We start from the raw sequence: 19,386 nt of genomic DNA on the forward strand, positions 1-19,386 counted from the left end.
GCTGCCTCAGTGTTGTTGCTTTAATATTTTCAGAGCATATTTTCTTTTGCTCTCTGTAGTGTTGTAATATATAAATAATTAAAGAACACAGAGTGGATTTTATGTGTTTGATCAAAATATTTTTAAAACAAGAAGAAATATAAATAGTTTGAATTAAATGTTGATTGATTCAAATTGCATTCAGTGTTAATTCTACATCTACTTTGTTTTATTAAGTGTCCAATAAGATAATAATAGTGTTAGGGTTAGCATTTTAATTAAATTAAAAAAAAAAATTGTGTAATTAACTCAAGTCAAACATCGTCAAATTATCAGAAGTATCCGTGTGCAACGTAAACCGGTGACGTCATTATGTATATAGTCTTAACATTTAAGTTGAATAGAGTCAAACTAGTTAAACTGTTCAACTGGTCTGTCCCTGTATTTATTGTCCAGTGTTTGGCTTCAGCATCAAGCACTTCGACAGAGAAAGTAGCTGTTGTTCCTTATGCTAATCACACACTCACACGCACACCTCGCCTCTCTGGCCTGGCCTCTGTGTGAATGTCTCAGTGTGTCACCAGCCGTGATGACAAATCTCTTTGTCTATGCTACAACACACACACACACACACACACACACACACACACACTGGGTTTAATGTTTATATTTCTGATGGTTTTATTTGAAGTGTCAAGTGTTTTCCAAAACGTATGACAACAGATTCATGTTCCATGTTCTACCTAAACTTTATGAGGTAAAATCTCTGTTTTCTATCTGTCTCTTCCTCTCTCTTTGTCACGACTTGGATGCGCCAGGACGCGTGCCAAATTTTGATGCGTAATGGACACCGATCCACCGATCATTTTTTCTCCTTCCTCCTCCTCTGTGCCGTATTCCTGACATGCTGGGATGTCTCGAGAGCCCAGAGAGAGGAGGAGGAGGAGGAGGAGGAGGAGGAGGAGGAGAGAGAGAGAGAGAGAGAGAGAGAGAGAGAGAGAGAGAGAGAGAGAAAGAGAGAGAGATGACAATACATTGTTCACAATCTGAGGGGACGACACGCTTGCCAACTCGTGGATGGATAGAGGGAGAAGACACTGAGAGATAGTCAGTGAAAGAGAGAACAGGACTTGGTGTCCTTTACGCACATTACGCACAGATCTCTGTCGTGCGTCCTGGTGCATCCAGTAGTTAAAGTTGACAAGAGGACAGCCGTGGAGTATATGACTGTTTGTGCGTAACTTTTGTATCTAAATGTTTAATTTGTGACTTATTTCTCTGTGTCTCTGCGGCTGTGTGTCTCCGCTCAGACTGCTTGGTACTAAATGCTGCGGCGCTGTTGCCTGGACATCCCCACTTTTGGAACAGGTGTTTATTTCACGGTAACAGTTTATCTTACGGTGCATTAGTGACTCTTTGGACGAGTTGTATCGTCTATTTGGGCGGACATGTCGGGACAGAAGCCGTCCTTGAGGAGCGGCGGCTCCGCTCAGAGCCGTTTCCAGGTGGATGTGGTGACAGAAGCATCATCCGGAGTACCAACTCCGGCCACAGCCCCGACTTCTGCTCCTGCCCCGACCTCCACTGATGGATCCAAGCCACCTGAAGATTCCAAAGGCCGGTTCAAGGTGGTGGGGTTTCTGGATCCTGGCGCGTTGGGCAGCGCGATGGACATCGGGCTCCCACCTGATGTGTCCCACGAGCCGGATACAGCGAGGAGCGACTCAGTCAGCCTCCATTCAACGGGCACGGGACACACGCACATCTCCGACTCCCACTCCAACACCTACTACATGAGGACCTTCGGACACAACACCATAGACGCTGTGCCCAACATTGACTTTTACCGGCAGACTGCTGCGCCTTTTGGGGAGAAACTGACCAGACCATCGCTGTCGGAGCTGCACGATGAACTCGATAAAGTAACAAAAAGAAACCCTGTCTTACATCCATCACTTAAAATAACTTGACAGGAAAAGCAACATTCTCCACTGGGAATATTATGAATATTAGAAACTTTTATTAGTAGTAAGTAGTATTAGTGAGTTCATATTGTACGTTATGTCAAATATTCTTAAATAACACAAACACACTTGCAGAAATATTGTAGTGAGAGGAATGTAGTATTTTGCACACTGTACATCCTCTGATGATTTTATAGTTTTTTCACTTGGATGTATTGTGCCTTAACTTAAAGGTCCAGTGTGTCAGATTCAGGGGAACCTATTTACAGAATATGACAGAATTTTGTTTTTATTAGTGTATAATCACCTAAAAATAAGAATTGATATCTCTTTTGTTACCTTATAATGAAATTTACATATCTACAGATGCCACAGGTCCTCTTCCACAGAGTCCACTATGTACACCACTCAATCCTACTCCTCTTTTAAAGAACGTCATGTTTTCCCGAGTTTAGTTGAGGTTTGCAGTCAGTGTGTAGTTATTATTTCTGACAGTTATTTCAGCAAACAGAACATATTCTTTTCCCTCCCAGCAGACAGACCCTGAGTGGGCTCAGTGACATCACTGGAGGCTTGACCCAAAGGCACACAGACACACACACACACATACAATGCTGCCTGTCATGACCTTGCAGGCATCCCCTGCCACGCTCCCACTCCTCTGATACAACTAGGTAGCTGTAACATACATACAGGCGTACATTGTGCACTGATAGAAAGCAGTTAGTTCTGACGTTGGGTGACATTTGAGCTCTCAGTGTGATGACTTTAAATGTGAAATATTTTATTTATTAAATATAATTTTCAGCATAGCAGATAGATAAAGAAACTGCATTTAATTTCATGGTTTTAAATTGGTATTTTGGTTTTTTATTCATCTAAAATGGATTTGAGCACCCTCAAACACTGTGAGTTACCAGAGCCAACATGTCAAAAAAACAGCTGTTTTTATAATTGTAAGCACATGATGATATACACTTTATAACCCACAAATCTTTGTTACTATAATTTAATCAAATATAATAAAACAATGAAACAAAATTGATGTTCAAACTTTAGATACTATATATTGATTTTCCATTCAACAAGTTTCATCAACATTTCATTTCATCTCTGTTACTCACCTGTCGGCCTCTTGTCTTGCCTGTCTTTCACTCTTTTCCTTCTTGGCTGTCACTGATTGTCAGGAGCCATTTGAGGACGGTCTCGCTAATGGAGAGGAGCCATCAGCAGCTGAGGAGGCAGCGGCCTTGGCGGCAAAGGAGGCAAAGGGAGGAACTGTCAAGTTTGGTTGGGTCAAAGGAGTCTTGGTTAGTGTTATGTACATGGACAAATGTTAAAGGAGCATTCCTCTGTTTCTCTCTGTGACGTTTAATATGATCTGATCAAACAAATGTTATTAATCAGGGAGAGGACTACACCCTGTTTTTCAATTGTAGTTTTATTAATCTAACTTTCAGTCCCATCTTAAAATATATGTGTGTGTGTTGTAGGTCCGCTGCATGCTGAATATCTGGGGTGTGATGCTCTTCATCCGAATGTCCTGGATTGTCGGACAGGCTGGAATAGGTTGGTACAAATAAATCAAGTTCGACTTTAGCAGAAGTGTAAGCTCAGTCACCTTCACAGAGCCTCCTGCCTACAGTCTAGCCAATCAAAGATTTTCTCAGTAGATGTTTAATGTGGAAGCAACAGTACTTACAACCCTTACAAACTGTTTATATCATTTCACAGTATGGACTTGGTCCAAGAAAATCCACACCAAATTTTGAACTACAGATCTATTTAGAATATGTAAAAAGCCTATCTGACATTAATAGATTCATTACTATTCCTTAATTTATCATTTAGGTAGCATGAGAGTGTATTTGTTAGGTTCTACACCACTCGTCTTTGGACAAAAAACACCCATATCACATTATACATGTTTTACCCAAGACATGAACACAGTCATAACAGTCATAATGATTTAAATAGATTGTATTGATAGTGAAAATGGCAAGAACATTCTGGAACTATTATAATATAACCACGTATAACAATTGCAACCATTAGACACTGTCCCTACTTACTGACTCATCCTCCTCCAAATCACTATCAGCTTCCTTATCGTGGAAAATCTGATTAAGTCTTGAAAGTAAGTCTATTCTTACCGCTGTCAAATGTCAAAATGGGTCCATTTTGACCCAAACAGTATGTAAGAGTTAAAGGATAGGCTCTATCTTAAAGACACTATATATTTATTTTCTTTATCAACAAATGACCCATTGTGCAGACCCAAACCAACAATGAATGTGTTCAGCTAAGAAGTATTGTTTGTGTATCAGAACCTGCTTTATCTTTGTCATCTGTGCCAAAGAGCTAGGTTGTTGTCAAAAAACTATCCAAATACATTAGTTAGCCACACTGTTGCACATTACTCAATCACATATACACTGTCCTGTTGCCCCAAATACTCAGTAGGGCACTAAATGTGGGGTAATCCACTGCTGAAAAAGGTCCCCAACAAATGCACTATTTCCACCTGTTTGACTAATGTTATTAATGTAATGTTAATGTATGTAAGTTTTGTGATGGTCATATTACTTTAGCCAGGAAGATGACTTGAAATAAAAGAAGTAATCTATTTTAATACTTCAGATATAGTAGTTCAGCAATGGAGGAAAGTTGCATGCTATCAACCTATTAGGTAGTTAATCTCATTAAAATCTTCTGTATCTGTGACCTGTTTTTGTTTGTTTGTTTGTTTGTTTGTTTGTTTGTTTGTTTGTTTGTTTGCATATAATAGGACTGACCATTGCGATCATTCTGATGGCCACTCTGGTCACCACGATCACTGGTCTGTCTACCAGTGCTATAGCAACCAATGGTTTCGTACGTGGAGGTAAGACAGCATCTGTACACAAGCTTTTATTTTGAAAATGTTATCTGATGTTTGGTTAGTTTATCACCCAGTTGAAATACAGATGATTTGGGGATTGATAAAACAATAATATAGAGGTTTTTGCAAATATATTGCCATTTGTTCAGACTTTCAGCTCAATCTACAGAATATATTAGATAATAACTAGTAATAACTAGAAGATTCTAGCAGAGTGCTGATCTCTTCTGTTATCACCAAACAGTGTATATAAATGCACCAGTGTCTTTAAGTCATTTCGGATGTTATCACAAGACCTTTTGTGCCTTTCAACTACTTAGCCCAACTACTAAAAGTAGTTGGGCTAAGTAGTTGATATTCCTAAGGTAATTAATACTGAGTCAGGTTTTTCCTCCACCTCTTATATCTTTGAAAATAATCTAAATATCTATTCAGTAGTTCTGCAGATTTGATTATAGGGCGTATCTGTGTAATAAGGTCACTTCTGTTTAGCCATATTTATCACACTGATGAGATTTCCAGAAATATTTGGGTAATTTTTGTAATTATAGTGCAATCCTTGCAATACCTTAAAGGTGTTGTGTAATAATCGGACATGCATGTATATATTTCAGACTCTTGTCCCAGATATCCTCAGGTAACTGTTAACCCAATTCTGCTTCCCATTCTGCCTTAATAATGTTAGTTGTAGTTGGGGCTGTACTCTACACATTATTGTACAGACAAGAAACTTTATTTTCAGACCCGGTGGAGTGCTTTAGACAGCCATCCAATTTGTCCAGCCCTGCAAGGTCACAAAGATATGATCTCACATAACTCTAAATCTAAAGATATTTAGTCCTGTTTTGGGAGAGCATATTTTTCTTGGAACTATTGATAGGAAACATCATCAAATTAAGGAAAATGAACCCTGTTATAAAGTTCCTGAGAACTATAATTAATCTCTAAAGTTAACCAGTACCACATGATGTAATAATGACAAATGCTGTGTGTCACTGCTGTCCAGGAGGTGCATACTACCTGATCTCCAGGAGCCTGGGGCCGGAGTTCGGGGGCTCAATCGGTCTAATTTTTGCCTTTGCCAATGCCGTGGCTGTGGCCATGTATGTCGTAGGCTTCGCAGAGACAGTCGTTGAGATGCTCAATGTGAGAATTACTTTGGTATAACCATTCATACATCTGTCTGTCTATCTGTCTATTGATCACTGATTCTGATTTTGCTCTTGTCCCTGCTCTGGTTGTTGGTTGCAGGATGTTGATGCTCTGATGACTGATGAGCTAAATGACATCCGTATAGTTGGGACTCTGACCATCATCCTGCTGTTGGGAATCTCTGTAGCTGGGATGGAGTGGGAAGCCAAGGTAAGATTGTGGATCAATAATCCACCTAGAATCCTCTGCTGACATCTCAAAGACATTTAAATAATTTCATTCTACTTCCTTGAATCTATGGAACATGTTTGTCATTTTTTGCAAACAAATACATTTGATTTGGACTCATAACCTCTGTATAAAATCCTGGCTACAGGGCTGTTCCCATTTGTAGTTTTTAATAAAAATATCTCAAAAATTATATATGAATTATATATATGATATAAGGATTGACATATATCGGACATTCATGGTCTGCTCAGGGTGAAATGCAATAACTATGGCAATCCTCTCACTTTAATTTGTCCAATGCTTTGATTTATGATGAGATACCTGCAAGACCAATGATATTCCCATCAGCCTCAGCTGTACATGTTTCATAATTAGCAAATGTTAGCATACTACCAAAGCTAAGATGGTGAACATCATTATACCTGCTAAATATCAGCATGTAGCACTGTCAATGTGATCATGTCAGCATGCTGCAGTTAGCATTTAGCTCAAAGCACAGCTGTGTCCTGGCATAAGCCAGTCAGACAATTAGCCAAGTGGTTAAGTATGAACATGCTATGTGCAATTTACAAATTCAAGGCACATTATGTTTAATAAAAAATCATAATGCAATCTGTGTAAGAGTTACCGCCAGGACCGTGATCTGTGATTCTCTCCAGGTGTAGGCCTATAGTAGCTCCCCAAATTCAAACACATTGCTCGTGTTATTTTAAGTAAATTAGTAGGGTTCTTTTTATCTAAGAACATCAAAATATCAGTGTCTCTTACTTATAACCCTCTCCCCATTTCTTTCTATTTTTCTGTCTTCTCTGTGAATCAGGCTCAGATTGTCCTCCTGGTGATCCTGCTGGCAGCTATTGTTAACTACTTTATAGGAAGCTTCATGCCAACAGAAGCCAAAGAGCCCAAAGGATTCTTCGGCTACCACAGTCAGTCTGCACTCTGCTCTTTAGTCTATTCTATGATTGAATCAGTCAAAAATGTCTCCGGTCTGACATTTTTTTAACAATAGAATTGAATTAAAAGTCTAGCCTACATATTCCATTGTTCTCTCCTACAGGTGCCATTCTCTTCGAAAATCTGGGTCCAGACTTCAGAAAGGACGAGACATTCTTCTCAGTGTTCGCTATTTTCTTCCCTGCAGCCACTGGGATCTTGGCAGGAGCCAACATTTCTGGAGACCTCTCTGTGAGTTTTACATTTTGCATGTTACATAAAGTGTATTTTGACCCTCAATTTGCATATGATTGACAGTTGATGTAGAAAGAAATAAAGAAAGCACCACTCAAAAGAAGAACTTCAAAATCATTCTGAAATATCTTCTTTTCTTGACATCCAACAGTTATATCTCTCATCTTGCTGTTAAGTAGGCTCATTTTGGTCTTACCTAATAGGTCGAGACTACTTTGTTTCCTTGGGAAGTTGAGAATGACTAAATATTTCTTGTGGTGTGTCCCAATGTGCAGGGCATTTTCTTTCATTACATGCTGCCGATTAGGTTCTATTACCTGCTAATATGACATCTGATTCCATTGATATGCAGATGACACACAACTCTACATCTCTGCTTCATCCAATGATCTTTGGCCTTCTGAGTTTGCTTAGAATTTTTACTTTTTTGAATTTTTACTCGTTTTGACCACTTGAAGAACACACAAATTCTTTCTTGGGTCAACTGTGAAAAAGCAATATTTATTCTACACCTCTGTTTACAGTCAAAAGACTGCAGACAGGTACTAAAATGTCTTCACTAGCTATCTATGACATAAAATTGATTTAAGATGATTTTTCCCTCTAGACTACAACAAGAAAACTATTTATTGATTAATTAGTCATTTATTTTGCTCTCTTTCTGATTATTATTAATATTATTATTGTTGTTGTTGTTGTTGTTGCTGTAACCACAATAAGTCAGTGGAACAGACAATAACTCCGAATCTCATAATGTCTCCATCTTAAGGACCCTCAGTCAGCTATCCCTAAAGGTACGCTGCTGGCCATCCTCATCACAGGAATCACCTACGTAGCTGTTGCTATCTCTGCAGGTAATATTATACACTGATGTTTAACACTTATCAACTTGTAAGTAACTCTTACAACTACTCTAATTCTGCTTGCTCTACTTTGTTGAGTTTTTCTAGATATTTTTCTTTGTCCTGGGGAAAGACAGACTGGGCTCTCACTTACACCTGGCATGTTGTCTGGATAAGGATAAACACATGTTAATGCCAGCTGTAAATGCATGCAGAATGCAATGGGAACAAAATGGAATCAGATCAACCAGTGGATGGCTCCTGTTCACTGACAGTTTTTACAGTAATGTCAAATTATTTTGGTTTTTCCTTCTGTAGGCTCCTGTGTCGTCAGGGATGCCACCGGGGACCACAATGACACAGTGAGCGACACAGTGAACTGTACCGATGCCGCCTGCACACTGGGCTACGACTTCTCCATCTGCAAGGAGGGAGGCTGTCAGTACGGCCTGATGAATGACTTCCAGGTAACACATGCGGCTCACAATGCCAGACCCTCAGTTCAGGGTTAGATTTGAGAAAAAATAATTTCACTAAAATACTGGAATAATCTGTGAGTGTTCACTAAATCAAGCAGGGTGGGGGCATCTGATTCACTAGATTCACAATAGGACAATCTTCAACATCATACCCAAACAGCCAACAAACCATGGTCTTAATTGTCTGTGGTTGAATCTTGTGATGTGCTTAAATGTGATTTGAGTTTTATCATGCAAATTTTGTGTGTTGTGTGGACCCCAAGAAAAATATCTTCTGCTTTAGTGAGGTTAATGGTGATCTTAATGACTGAATGTGAGTTCCTTCCTTATATTGAGTTATTTGAAATGACCTCACTGATTTTACGTTAGATCATTTTGAACCAAGAGGTCATTTTTGTTACAAAATTGTGTACATATGACATGTTGGTTAGTAAATGAAACATTTGACTTCAACTCCCCTTCATTCTGTGATGTTAGGAATTCCAAGTTGGCAAGATCTGATATTTTTAAACAAACACTTGATGTGGTCGCAGTATTTTGGCGTTATTTTTGACTTGACTGATTGTAGACAGTAGAGAGGTGACAGGAGATAAGAAGAGAGATGGGAAAAGAGGAAGGGAATGATGATTCAAACAAGTTGCGGGTTATGTTTTGGTTATAGTACAAGGTTTGTGCCTTAACAAGTGTGTAGGATTTAGTGGCATCTAGTGGTGTAGCTGTGGGTTGCAACCCCCTTATTTCCCCCTCTCCTACCTAGCATGAAAGAGAAAGATTATGGCAGCAAAATGCACTAAAATTCTGGCTCTGAGTCTTCCGTGACTCTGTGGAAGAGAACCCATGGTCAAAACATTAATGAATATTATATTTAATTTCAGCTAGGCCACATGGAATCCCTGACAATATAAATATTGATGCTTTCAGTAGATATTAAGACAAAAGAGAATGAATAATTACATTTTGTATTGTGAGCATGATGAGAAATCAGGTAGAGGCGTTTATGTTTATTTCACTCAAAGCACTCAGACTAGCTCAGGAATTTGTGTTACATAAAGGCTAACACACACTTGGCAGAGTGTGACGTGCATCAAATCACCCACAGCTATTGTTTTCTATGGAAGCCCACACACTGGCTGTGATGCAGTGTCAGGATACGACACTGTCCCGTTTCCCATCGTTGACATGCATCAACGCTCCATAAAAGCAGGAATTTCATCACATTCACTCCGTGTCCAGGTCCAAGTTCAGTCAATTTACCTTGACAACATTGTCTGTATGGATGGACTACTAGATCCATTTACTATAACTGATATTACTTGAATTACCTTTGCATCATAAAGACCCATACTGTATAATTCGGTTTCAATGCAAGCGTATTTTGAGCTGCTAACACAGTTATTTAGTAGTGTTCTATTTTCTGTCTCGGATCCAAACATTTTTTCTTAATCTACAGACTCACATTTGGTTTCTCCACAATATTGATTTATGATTCTGATGGAACAACAACTACTTCTGCTCACTGGATGTATATTTCTAATGGAACAATAGAAACAAGGTTAATAAGTTAAGCCCATTAACAAACTCTTTGTCAAAACCCCTGCGGATTCTGTTGTGGTTGTTAAACACAAGTGAGAATCGTGTCAGACCGCTGCTGTGATCTTGTTTCGCTGCATGTGTTCCTTGATGCCTCCAGTGTGTGTGTATACGTGTGTGTGTGTGTGTGTGTGTGTGTGTGTGTGTGTGTGTGTGTGTGTCTGTGCGTGTCTGTGCATGTGTCTGTGTGAGAGAAAGAGACAGAGCTGTTCCCAAACAAAGTGCAGCAGTGATAATAGTGACTGTTGTTTTGAGTCACAAGGTTCTCGCTGGCTGGAGCCGGAGCTCAATGGGAGCATTGACAACATTCACCTACACACACACACACACACACACACACACACACACACACACACACACACACACACACACACACACACACATATACAGACACGCATGCATGCACATGTACGCACATACACACAGCTCACTGACACTGATATCACTGACACAAATTCACAATCTCATCATTTGCTACAAACGACAGAAACACTCGTTCTTGTTTCATTCTTATTATATTGTAATTACATAATTTTACACTCACACTAAAATCTAGCAGAGAACAGATGTGAATAAATCCAACATCTGTGTGTGTCTCTCATCCTCTTACATGCTAACATGCTTCACATAATGTTGGTAGGTGTTGATGACTTTTAAAAAACAGAGCTGTGTTCTGTTCTTCAGTTCAGTCAGTAATAAAAATATTCATGTTATAAGATGATTTTCATGTTCAGCTTGTTTGGGAAAAAACAAGAATGAACATCTAATTTAAAAAATAAAATACACTGTCGGAACCTTTTACTGCGCTACAGCATTGGGTTAGCTCATAAACTACATAAAATATGATTGTAGTCTCTGTGATATCACTACAGGTTTCTGAAGAAGCTTGAAGCTCAGAGTGTCGTATCTCTGGCCACAGCCACCTTGGCTGTTCTGCCTCTGCTGCTTCACAGCTAGTCTAATAATGGGCATTGTCAGTGGACTTGAGGTGGGCTGAATGATGCCTGGGTGCTTATACGAGCCACCTGTAACAGCACGCACCCGTCAATCAAAGCAACCATGCTCTTAATTGTGCATAATTCTAAGCCTTAATGTAATTTTAATAAGTAAGTTCTATAAAAATTCAGCCTGAGTTCAGCTGTTATGAATGAGGAAATTAGTTATAGAGACCAAAACTGTTTTATTGTCTAGGCTGCAAACATGTTTATTTCTGCTGTGAAGTTGGACATTTTAATATGGGGGCTTACGGAGATTGACATGTTCTGTAGCCAGACTCAAGCGGGCCATTCGATGAACTGCAGCTGTTGTTACTTCCGCATTGGCTTCAGGTTACCACTTGGGTTAGCCGCTCACTCCAGTTATCCTCTCTGCATAGTGCTGCTTATACTACTGATAAATGTGTCTCAGCTCAGTGGGTTGAGTCGAGGCTGCTTCAGACCATACGACTTTCAAAATCTCAGAAGTGCTGTCATATTCAGAGAAAGCTGTGACTGACTGTGATAACACACACGTCCCTGTGAGGCAGATTGTGACAAATTCTGAGAAAGATTTAGAAAACAATATTTTTAACTGCACACAATATCTGATTGTACCCGCAAACACAAAGGGGTGGGGGACTTATACGTTGTATTTCAATGAACTTAAACTTGACATTTTGGTTCCTGCACTCTTGATAAGATATTTTATTTTTTGCATATGGCTGAGCTGCTGGACCTGCTGCTCTGCTTTAGCAGAGGATTAGGGGTTAAATACAATAAGACCTCCCACCCCCCAAAATACTATAATGTCTCACTTGGAAGGATGGCTTCACAGTTCCACCAAATATACAAACTACTTGAGTCATGTGACTTCTTAACAAACCATGAGTGTTTTGTAATTGGTCAATGTGAACTTAAAGGTGTGTTGTGTGTGTGTGTGTGTTTGTTGTCCAGATGATGAGTCTGGTGTCAGGCTTTGGTCCTCTGATCTCTGCAGGGATTTTTTCAGCCACTCTGTCCTCGGCTCTGGCCTCGCTGGTCAGTGCGCCCAAGGTCTTCCAGGTCAGAAATCTTTATCTTCAAACTTATTTATTACTCAATAACCAACAGCAACATTTACACAGACACAAGTAGAACATTTAACAATCATTATAAATTGAACTTTTTCTCGCTTTTATTTATATCGGGGGAGTTTCTTTTTGAGGAAGACCCTGATCACCTGAGCATAGTTATGGTACAACCACAGTCTGATGGGGTTGTTGAGGAAGTGCTGCTTTTCAGTTTCAGCATTTTTTCTGCCATTCTCAGGGATTGAGCCAACACAAGCTTGCTTCTCTAACTCAAGTTCAACTTACTAGCTTTTTTTCTACTTTTCAATAGCACCTCATGCCTTTCATCAGTGGATGAAGTTTTCTCAGTTGCCATGGAGATGGCTTAGGTCCCATCACCAATAAGAAGCTGGACCTTGATATATATTTTTGCAAATTTCACACTCAAAATTTGGATCACATAGAATCAACTTTAGGACTACACTGGACTGTATTTTCATCCCAAATCCGATCCAGCCTGAACCAAGCAGTCCTGAGACTGATCCAGCACCAAAAGTCAATGTGTCAGTGTGATCTCTCTCTCTCTCTCTGAACAACTTCACAAATGAAAAAAATGAATGAATGAATGAACAGCTTATGTGATTCTAGGCTCTATGTAAGGACAACATCTATCCAGGGCTTGGTGTGTTTGCAAAGGGTTATGGGAAGAACAACGAGCCTCTCCGTGGCTATGTCCTGACCTTCTGCATCGGCCTCGCCTTCATCCTCATTGGTAAGCTGTTGTATGTTGCTGCTCCATCCAAACACATCTTCCATTGTTTAATTTTTCTTGAATATTGAAACTCTCTGTTGTCGTTTGTTAGCGGAGTTGAACATCATCGCTCCTATCATCTCCAACTTCTTCCTGGCCTCGTATGCTCTCATTAACTTCTCCGTATTCCATGCCTCACTGGCCAACTCTCCTGGTAAATTTAACGTTCACTGATTTAAGTCTCATTTTATTAAGGAAAAGTTGTATAGCGGTCTGCTTATATATGCTGTGAGAGTTTGAGTTACCATCCTGCTAACAAGGCTCTTTTTGTTTCATACTCTCATCACAGGGTGGCGTCCCAGCTTCAAGTACTACAACATGTGGGTGTCTCTTGCTGGAGCAATCCTGTGTTGTGTGGTGATGTTTGTCATCAACTGGTGGGCAGCTCTGGTCACTCTGCTTATTGTCCTCGCTCTCTACATCTACGTCAGCTACAAGAAACCTGGTAGGAACAGAACAATGTCATATTTAATGTTTTCTAACGACTAACAAGCAATTAGTACAAGAATTTAGGGGATTAATAACTAATTATAGCTTTTTAAGTGAAGCATTGTAATCATAACCTCTAGAGAGTAAAGTTGCTTAAAAGAACTACAACAAACCCGCGTTTTGCAATAAAATATGAATATTTTAGTGCAATTACGTTGAAGAACGTCTACTCAAACTTGCCTTACTCTGCTATAGAGTATTCAGATTTTTTTATTCCACTTTATAGACACTTAACACCATCATCTCACTCAGGCTCACGTATCTACAGTGCTCTAATCAGTTTGTGTGTGCTGTTTCCTGTAGACGTGAACTGGGGTTCATCCACTCAGGCTCTGATCTACAACCAGGCTCTGACTCACTGTCTGAGTCTCACTGGAGTTGAGGACCACATTAAAAACTTCAGGTCAGCTCGAGGGTTTGATTTAGGCTTTGATCCTGGGTTCAGACACGGTGCTCTTAAAGGTTTTATACCAAGTCAGCCCTCTAATGCTAAAATCTGTACCAATTACTACTGTTTTATGGGCCTTTAGATAAGAGTATCATGAGTGTGAGGTTTAAGGAAGTGTGTAAGCAATTGAATTCCATGTTTACAGGCCGCAGTGTCTGGTGCTGGCTGGATATCCAAACGCTCGCCCTGCTCTGGTTCAACTGGTTCATTCTTTTACCAAAAACGTCGGCCTCATGGTCTGCGGTCACATCAGGACTGTACGTACAGATTAACTGATCAACTGATTAACTTCAGGAAACATCTCACCCTAATCATCACTTGTTCAGTATATTGTTTAGATTGCTGCTATCACAGTAGTAGTTGATAGAAACCATCTTTTGTCTTCTCCTATCATTGCCTGTGTCCTCAGGTGTCCCGTCGACCAAACTTTAAAGAGTTGTCCCAGGACCGTGCCCGCTGTCAGCGCTGGCTCAATAAAAAACGTATCAAGGCCTTTTACACTACTGTTTTTGCTGAAAACCTAAGGCACGGGACACAGTTCCTTCTGCAGGTATGAACACCTGGCTGAAAATGATATATATCTTCATCAAACCGTTAATCTGTCAAGGATATGTTGTCAGCGGTTTGTCACATTCCTGTTCTCTCATGTTCAGGCTGTCGGTTTGGGTCGTCTCAAGCCAAACACGTTGGTCATGGGTTTCAAGAACAACTGGAGTGATGGAGACATGAGAGATGTGGAGATTTATATTAACACAATACAGTAAGAACTGATGTGTAAACATGGTTTAAGGATAGTTTAGGATTCGTGCTATGTTTGGGCTCTATAGACGTTTGAAAACAGTCAGAGAAGCACAGTTAAATAAATTGGAATTTATAGAAGGATGCCTAACATCAGTTTATCCAGCAGTTTGTAATAGGCTGAATTATCTGTTCTTTGTTCCAGCGACGCTTTTGACCTGCAGTTTGGAGTGGTGATCCTTCGGCTCCAGGATGGACTGGATATCTCTCACATCCAGGGACAAGGTACCTCTGTCTTTCTCTGTAGAATCTACACCTACCTACCTACCTACGGCATGTACTGTATCCATGCCCCTGTTTGTCCCCGTAGACGAACTCCTGTCCTCCCATGAGAAGCCTCCAATTGGGAATAAGGATGTGGTGGTTTCTGTCAGTCTGGCTAAAGACTCTGACTCTGACTCCTGTCCTTCAAAAACCACCAGCAACCAGAGCAGCCCACTCATCTTGAGAGGTAAAAGAGGAAGCTTAGATGAAGGAAGTTTGGTAATCGTGGCACAGTCAGACATGAACGCTTTTCCTTCTTAGCCTTCACATACTGTGTTACTTTTCAATAATGGCGCCATTTTTCCTGGTTTCTCATTATCTTTATCTCTACCAGAGATATGTACAGCTTGTGTTTAGCCTAGTGTAGCAAAAAGACCAGAATCAGCCGTAAACTGCAAGCCAAGGTCAATCAAATTTAAAACATGCAAATCAGACAGTGTTGTTGGTGGTTGTATCTTTTCTCTTAACTCAATCTCTGTCCTGGATCAACTCATACAGGAAGACAGGGGAAGTTGAAGTGTTTCTTTAACTTGTGTCATATTATGTTGTGTTATATCATCTGCTGCAGAGACCAAGTCTCCTCTGAGTCTGACTGACCAGCGTCTGTTGGAGACCAGCCAGCAGTTTAAGAAGAAACAGGGCAAAGGAACCATAGATGTCTGGTGGCTGTTTGATGATGGAGGTCAGTTTGTATGTCTAGCAAGAAGATCAATCATTTCTATGTAGTTATTCTTAAGGCCTGTCACTGGGTTGGGCTCAGTCAGATTACCTTTGAAACACAGCAAACAAGTCGGAGGCTGCCAGAAAAGTGTTGAGTGTCAAAATATACTTAAAGTGCCCAAAGTGAAAGTAAACTATGACTATGACTTTATATACTGCAGGAAAGCTTGTGAATTTGCAGTTTGCATTTGTTAAATTGAATAAATATTTATCTTAACTTAAAATAATACTATAGTAATAATAACATAGTGTATTTGTTGATTATATTTATGATCAGAATCTGCAAAGTAACTAGTAACTAGAGTCAAATAAATGTAGTGGAGTAAAAAGGAGAAACACAGTGGAATAGAAGTATACTGTACAGTAGTGGAAAATAATTAACTACAAGTACATAAAAGTTGTACAGTACAGAAGAGAAAAGAAGGACTTAAACTAAACATGTGTTTGTGTTTGCAGGTCTGACTCTGCTGATTCCCTTCCTGCTGACCAACAGGAGCAAGTGGGGCGACTGCAGGATCCGCGTCTTCATCGGTGGGAAGATCAACCGCATCGACCACGACCGTCGAGCGTGAGTCATATGAACTCTGATCTTATTTACTCTACAAAAAGCTTAGGGGGAAAATAGAAACCTGTTTCTGCTAGACTGTTTTTCATGCTGCTAACCTGTATATTTTTACTCTCTACGTACTGTATGTTCATTATGGTCTGTGTGTCACGTCAGGATGGCCACACTGCTCAGCAGGTTCAGGATCGACTTCTCTGACATCAACGTCCTTGGAGACATCAACACCAAACCCAAGAAGCACAAGTAGGACTTCTGATGGAGCCTCAGCTCCTTTAGTTTACTAAAATGTATCATCATTTATTTATATGCTTTATGTAAAGGTTTAAATCATTTATTTAAATGTTCAACTTTAAGGTTTATGAACATTTCAAAAGCTATACATAGTGGCTTTAAACTGTAAAGAAAGATAGTTTACATGGCTTTAAAATGGTTTGAAAATGTTTAAAATGTAACAAAAGGCTTAAAATGATTGCTGATTAAGGATGGAGCTGTTACAGCTGTGATACCTCTGTGTGGTTTTGCAGTAAACTGACTTTTAAGGAGCTGATCGAGCCATATAGGCTGAAGGAAGATGACATGGAGCAGGAAGCTGCAGAGAGGCTGAAGGCCCAGGAACCCTGGAGGATCACTGACAACGAACTGGAGCTCTACAAGGCCAAGGTCTACCCACACACTGCAGACATATCAGCTCTGAGAATCACACCATGTTACAGTTGTTTAACAAGATGCTGTTTGTGTCTTTCAGACCAACCGTCAGATCAGACTGAACGAGCTGCTGAAGGAACACTCCAGTACAGCAAAACTCATTGTGATGTAAGAGGATATCTCTTTAAGAAGAGATTGTTCTTTTCATTGCCAATGTCAGATTTCACCTTCATGTCATCATCAGCAATATTATAAATATATTAGTGGAAAGTATTCAGATTCCCAAACTAAATCCTAACCCTAATCACTAGAAGAATGTGTATAACCTAACACTGACTGGCAGCCGTTTGACCTAATAGGAGGGAGAGACAAACCAGTTTGTCAGATTTGAGAAATCTTTTGGCAGAAATGGAATTTAATATTCAGAATTGTGTTTTCATTATTGCGTAATCACCTGAAACTAACTCTTCTACGGAGCCCATCATGTTGCAGCACCATGTCTCTACAGTAACTCAGAATGGAACCAAACACTGGTACTAGATTGATGGATTTCATTTTAATAATGATAATCAAAAATAAAAGCAACTGGAAACATGAAGAATGATTTCAACGATAAGCAAAATTTAAGATCAAGCTAAGATGTTGGGGTGACCAGTACATCAAAAAAGTACTTAAGTACAGTATGTGTCAAAATGCACTTAGTTACATCCCACCATTACATGGCACAGTATACTGGTTTGACTCTGAGTACAAATCCAGTTTCTATAAACCAGGATGAGTAATGATGAATAAAATGTTTGCAAATTGTATATTTTCTGTAATAATTTTCATTCTGTCCTCAATATGCACATAAATCTCTCTGTGTGTGTCTGTAGGAGTCTGCCTTTGGCCAGAAAGGGAACGGTGTCGAGCGCCCTCTACATGTGCTGGCTGGAAACTCTGTCCAAAGACCTCCCACCTCTGCTGCTGGTCCGAGGAAACCACCAGAGTGTCCTTACCTTCTACTCCTAACATACACACACATACATACAAATGTCTACACACACATACATGGTGTGTCTTATTGTCTTATGTATTTATCTGACAGTATTACACCGCCTGCAGCTGCACAAGAACAGACATATTATCATGCTTCAAGTTTTGTGACACAGATCTGAAACTCTCCTGCTGTGAAAAGAAAAAAAAAGGGTTTGAGTCTAATTTTGTATTTCCATTTCAGTCAGTCATTAACAAATTAATCAACCCGGTCCACATTACATGGCTGTTTCTTTTACCTTCAACAATAACAGGCTGACAGGCTGCAAATTCTTTGGCTCCTGTGTGTTTTAAGTGAATGAGTGAGTACTGAATAACTACAGTAAATAATAACTTATTTTATTAAAATAAAAACAGTATATGCATTATATAGTATTAATTTTATTTATTTGGAATGATGAGATCATGATTTCAGAATGTCTGTTGATATTCAGGTGACGTGTGATAATGAAGTAGTATTTTTTTCCCCACTGGGTTTCAAGAAGCAAGACACTGTATCTCTGGTAACGTTATTTTGTACATTATTATATTAAAATATTAACTAAACCGCTTGTTTCTGTCAAGTCTGTTTCTGGACGGTAATAGAAGATTACCTGATCAACAGAACATGAAATAACAGTACATTTCAGTATTTTCATCATTTAATTATTAAATTGTTGTTTCATTACTGTAATTACTAAAATGTCAATGTTGATCTGGAAGAACAGAGCCTGCAAGCTGCGTTCAACATCAGCCATGACAGGACTACTTTGGGAGGGGAAAGTGCTGCAAAGTCTGTGAAAGTGTTGCATTTAGAGGCTACTTAGAAAAATCTATCTTCCATGGCTCTGAACATCTTGATTAAGGAAATCAATGTTCAACAGACATCACAGCTTAAACAAAACAGGGGTGTCCGACTACGTATCAAAATAACCTCTAAGATAGGTACAATAAATACAAACATAATAAAACAAACAAAAAGAATCTGAAATATATGAAAACAAATAAACAAACAGAATAGTACAAGTAAATAAATATGTAATTAATCTATGAGAACTGGACTGACAATGTAATATATATTAATGATGTCCGTCTTGGTGTGAAATATAGTTACTGGATCAGTATTACTTCATTATCTTTGTTTGTTTCTCTCAATAAGAGCTAGCCAATGTGTGAGTGGTTGGTGTTCATCTTAAATCTAATTAAAATGTTGTTTTAAAAACAAAAAACAAGGAGCTTGACAGGTAAATACAAACAAACTATTTTGTATATATATCTGTACAAAATAGTTTGTTTA

The 19,386-nt window shown here is 39.3% G+C and overlaps 1 protein-coding gene across 1 annotated transcript; it reads left to right on the top strand.

Annotated features, from left to right (window-relative positions):
- Positions 1–1,042: 1,042 nt before the first annotated feature.
- LOC104934760 (solute carrier family 12 member 2) lies at positions 1,043–18,656 on the top strand. Its single transcript, XM_010750497.3, has 26 exons — positions 1,043–1,901; positions 3,131–3,253; positions 3,437–3,512; positions 4,732–4,827; positions 5,831–5,970; positions 6,076–6,186; positions 7,028–7,136; positions 7,268–7,395; positions 8,168–8,252; positions 8,559–8,707; positions 12,241–12,348; positions 12,984–13,107; positions 13,199–13,300; positions 13,436–13,591; positions 13,939–14,038; positions 14,229–14,340; positions 14,493–14,633; positions 14,737–14,843; positions 15,027–15,106; positions 15,192–15,332; positions 15,714–15,827; positions 16,322–16,433; positions 16,587–16,673; positions 16,955–17,090; positions 17,176–17,243; positions 17,951–18,656. The coding sequence occupies exons 1-26, from the start codon at positions 1,428–1,430 to the stop codon at positions 18,084–18,086; spliced, it is 3,315 nt and encodes a 1,104-aa protein (XP_010748799.1). The 5' UTR covers positions 1,043–1,427; the 3' UTR covers positions 18,087–18,656.
- The last annotated feature ends 730 nt before the right edge of the window (positions 18,657–19,386 follow it).

This window comes from Larimichthys crocea, chromosome III, assembly GCF_000972845.2.
Source record: "Larimichthys crocea isolate SSNF chromosome III, L_crocea_2.0, whole genome shotgun sequence".
Taxonomy (NCBI): domain Eukaryota; kingdom Metazoa; phylum Chordata; class Actinopteri; family Sciaenidae; genus Larimichthys; species Larimichthys crocea.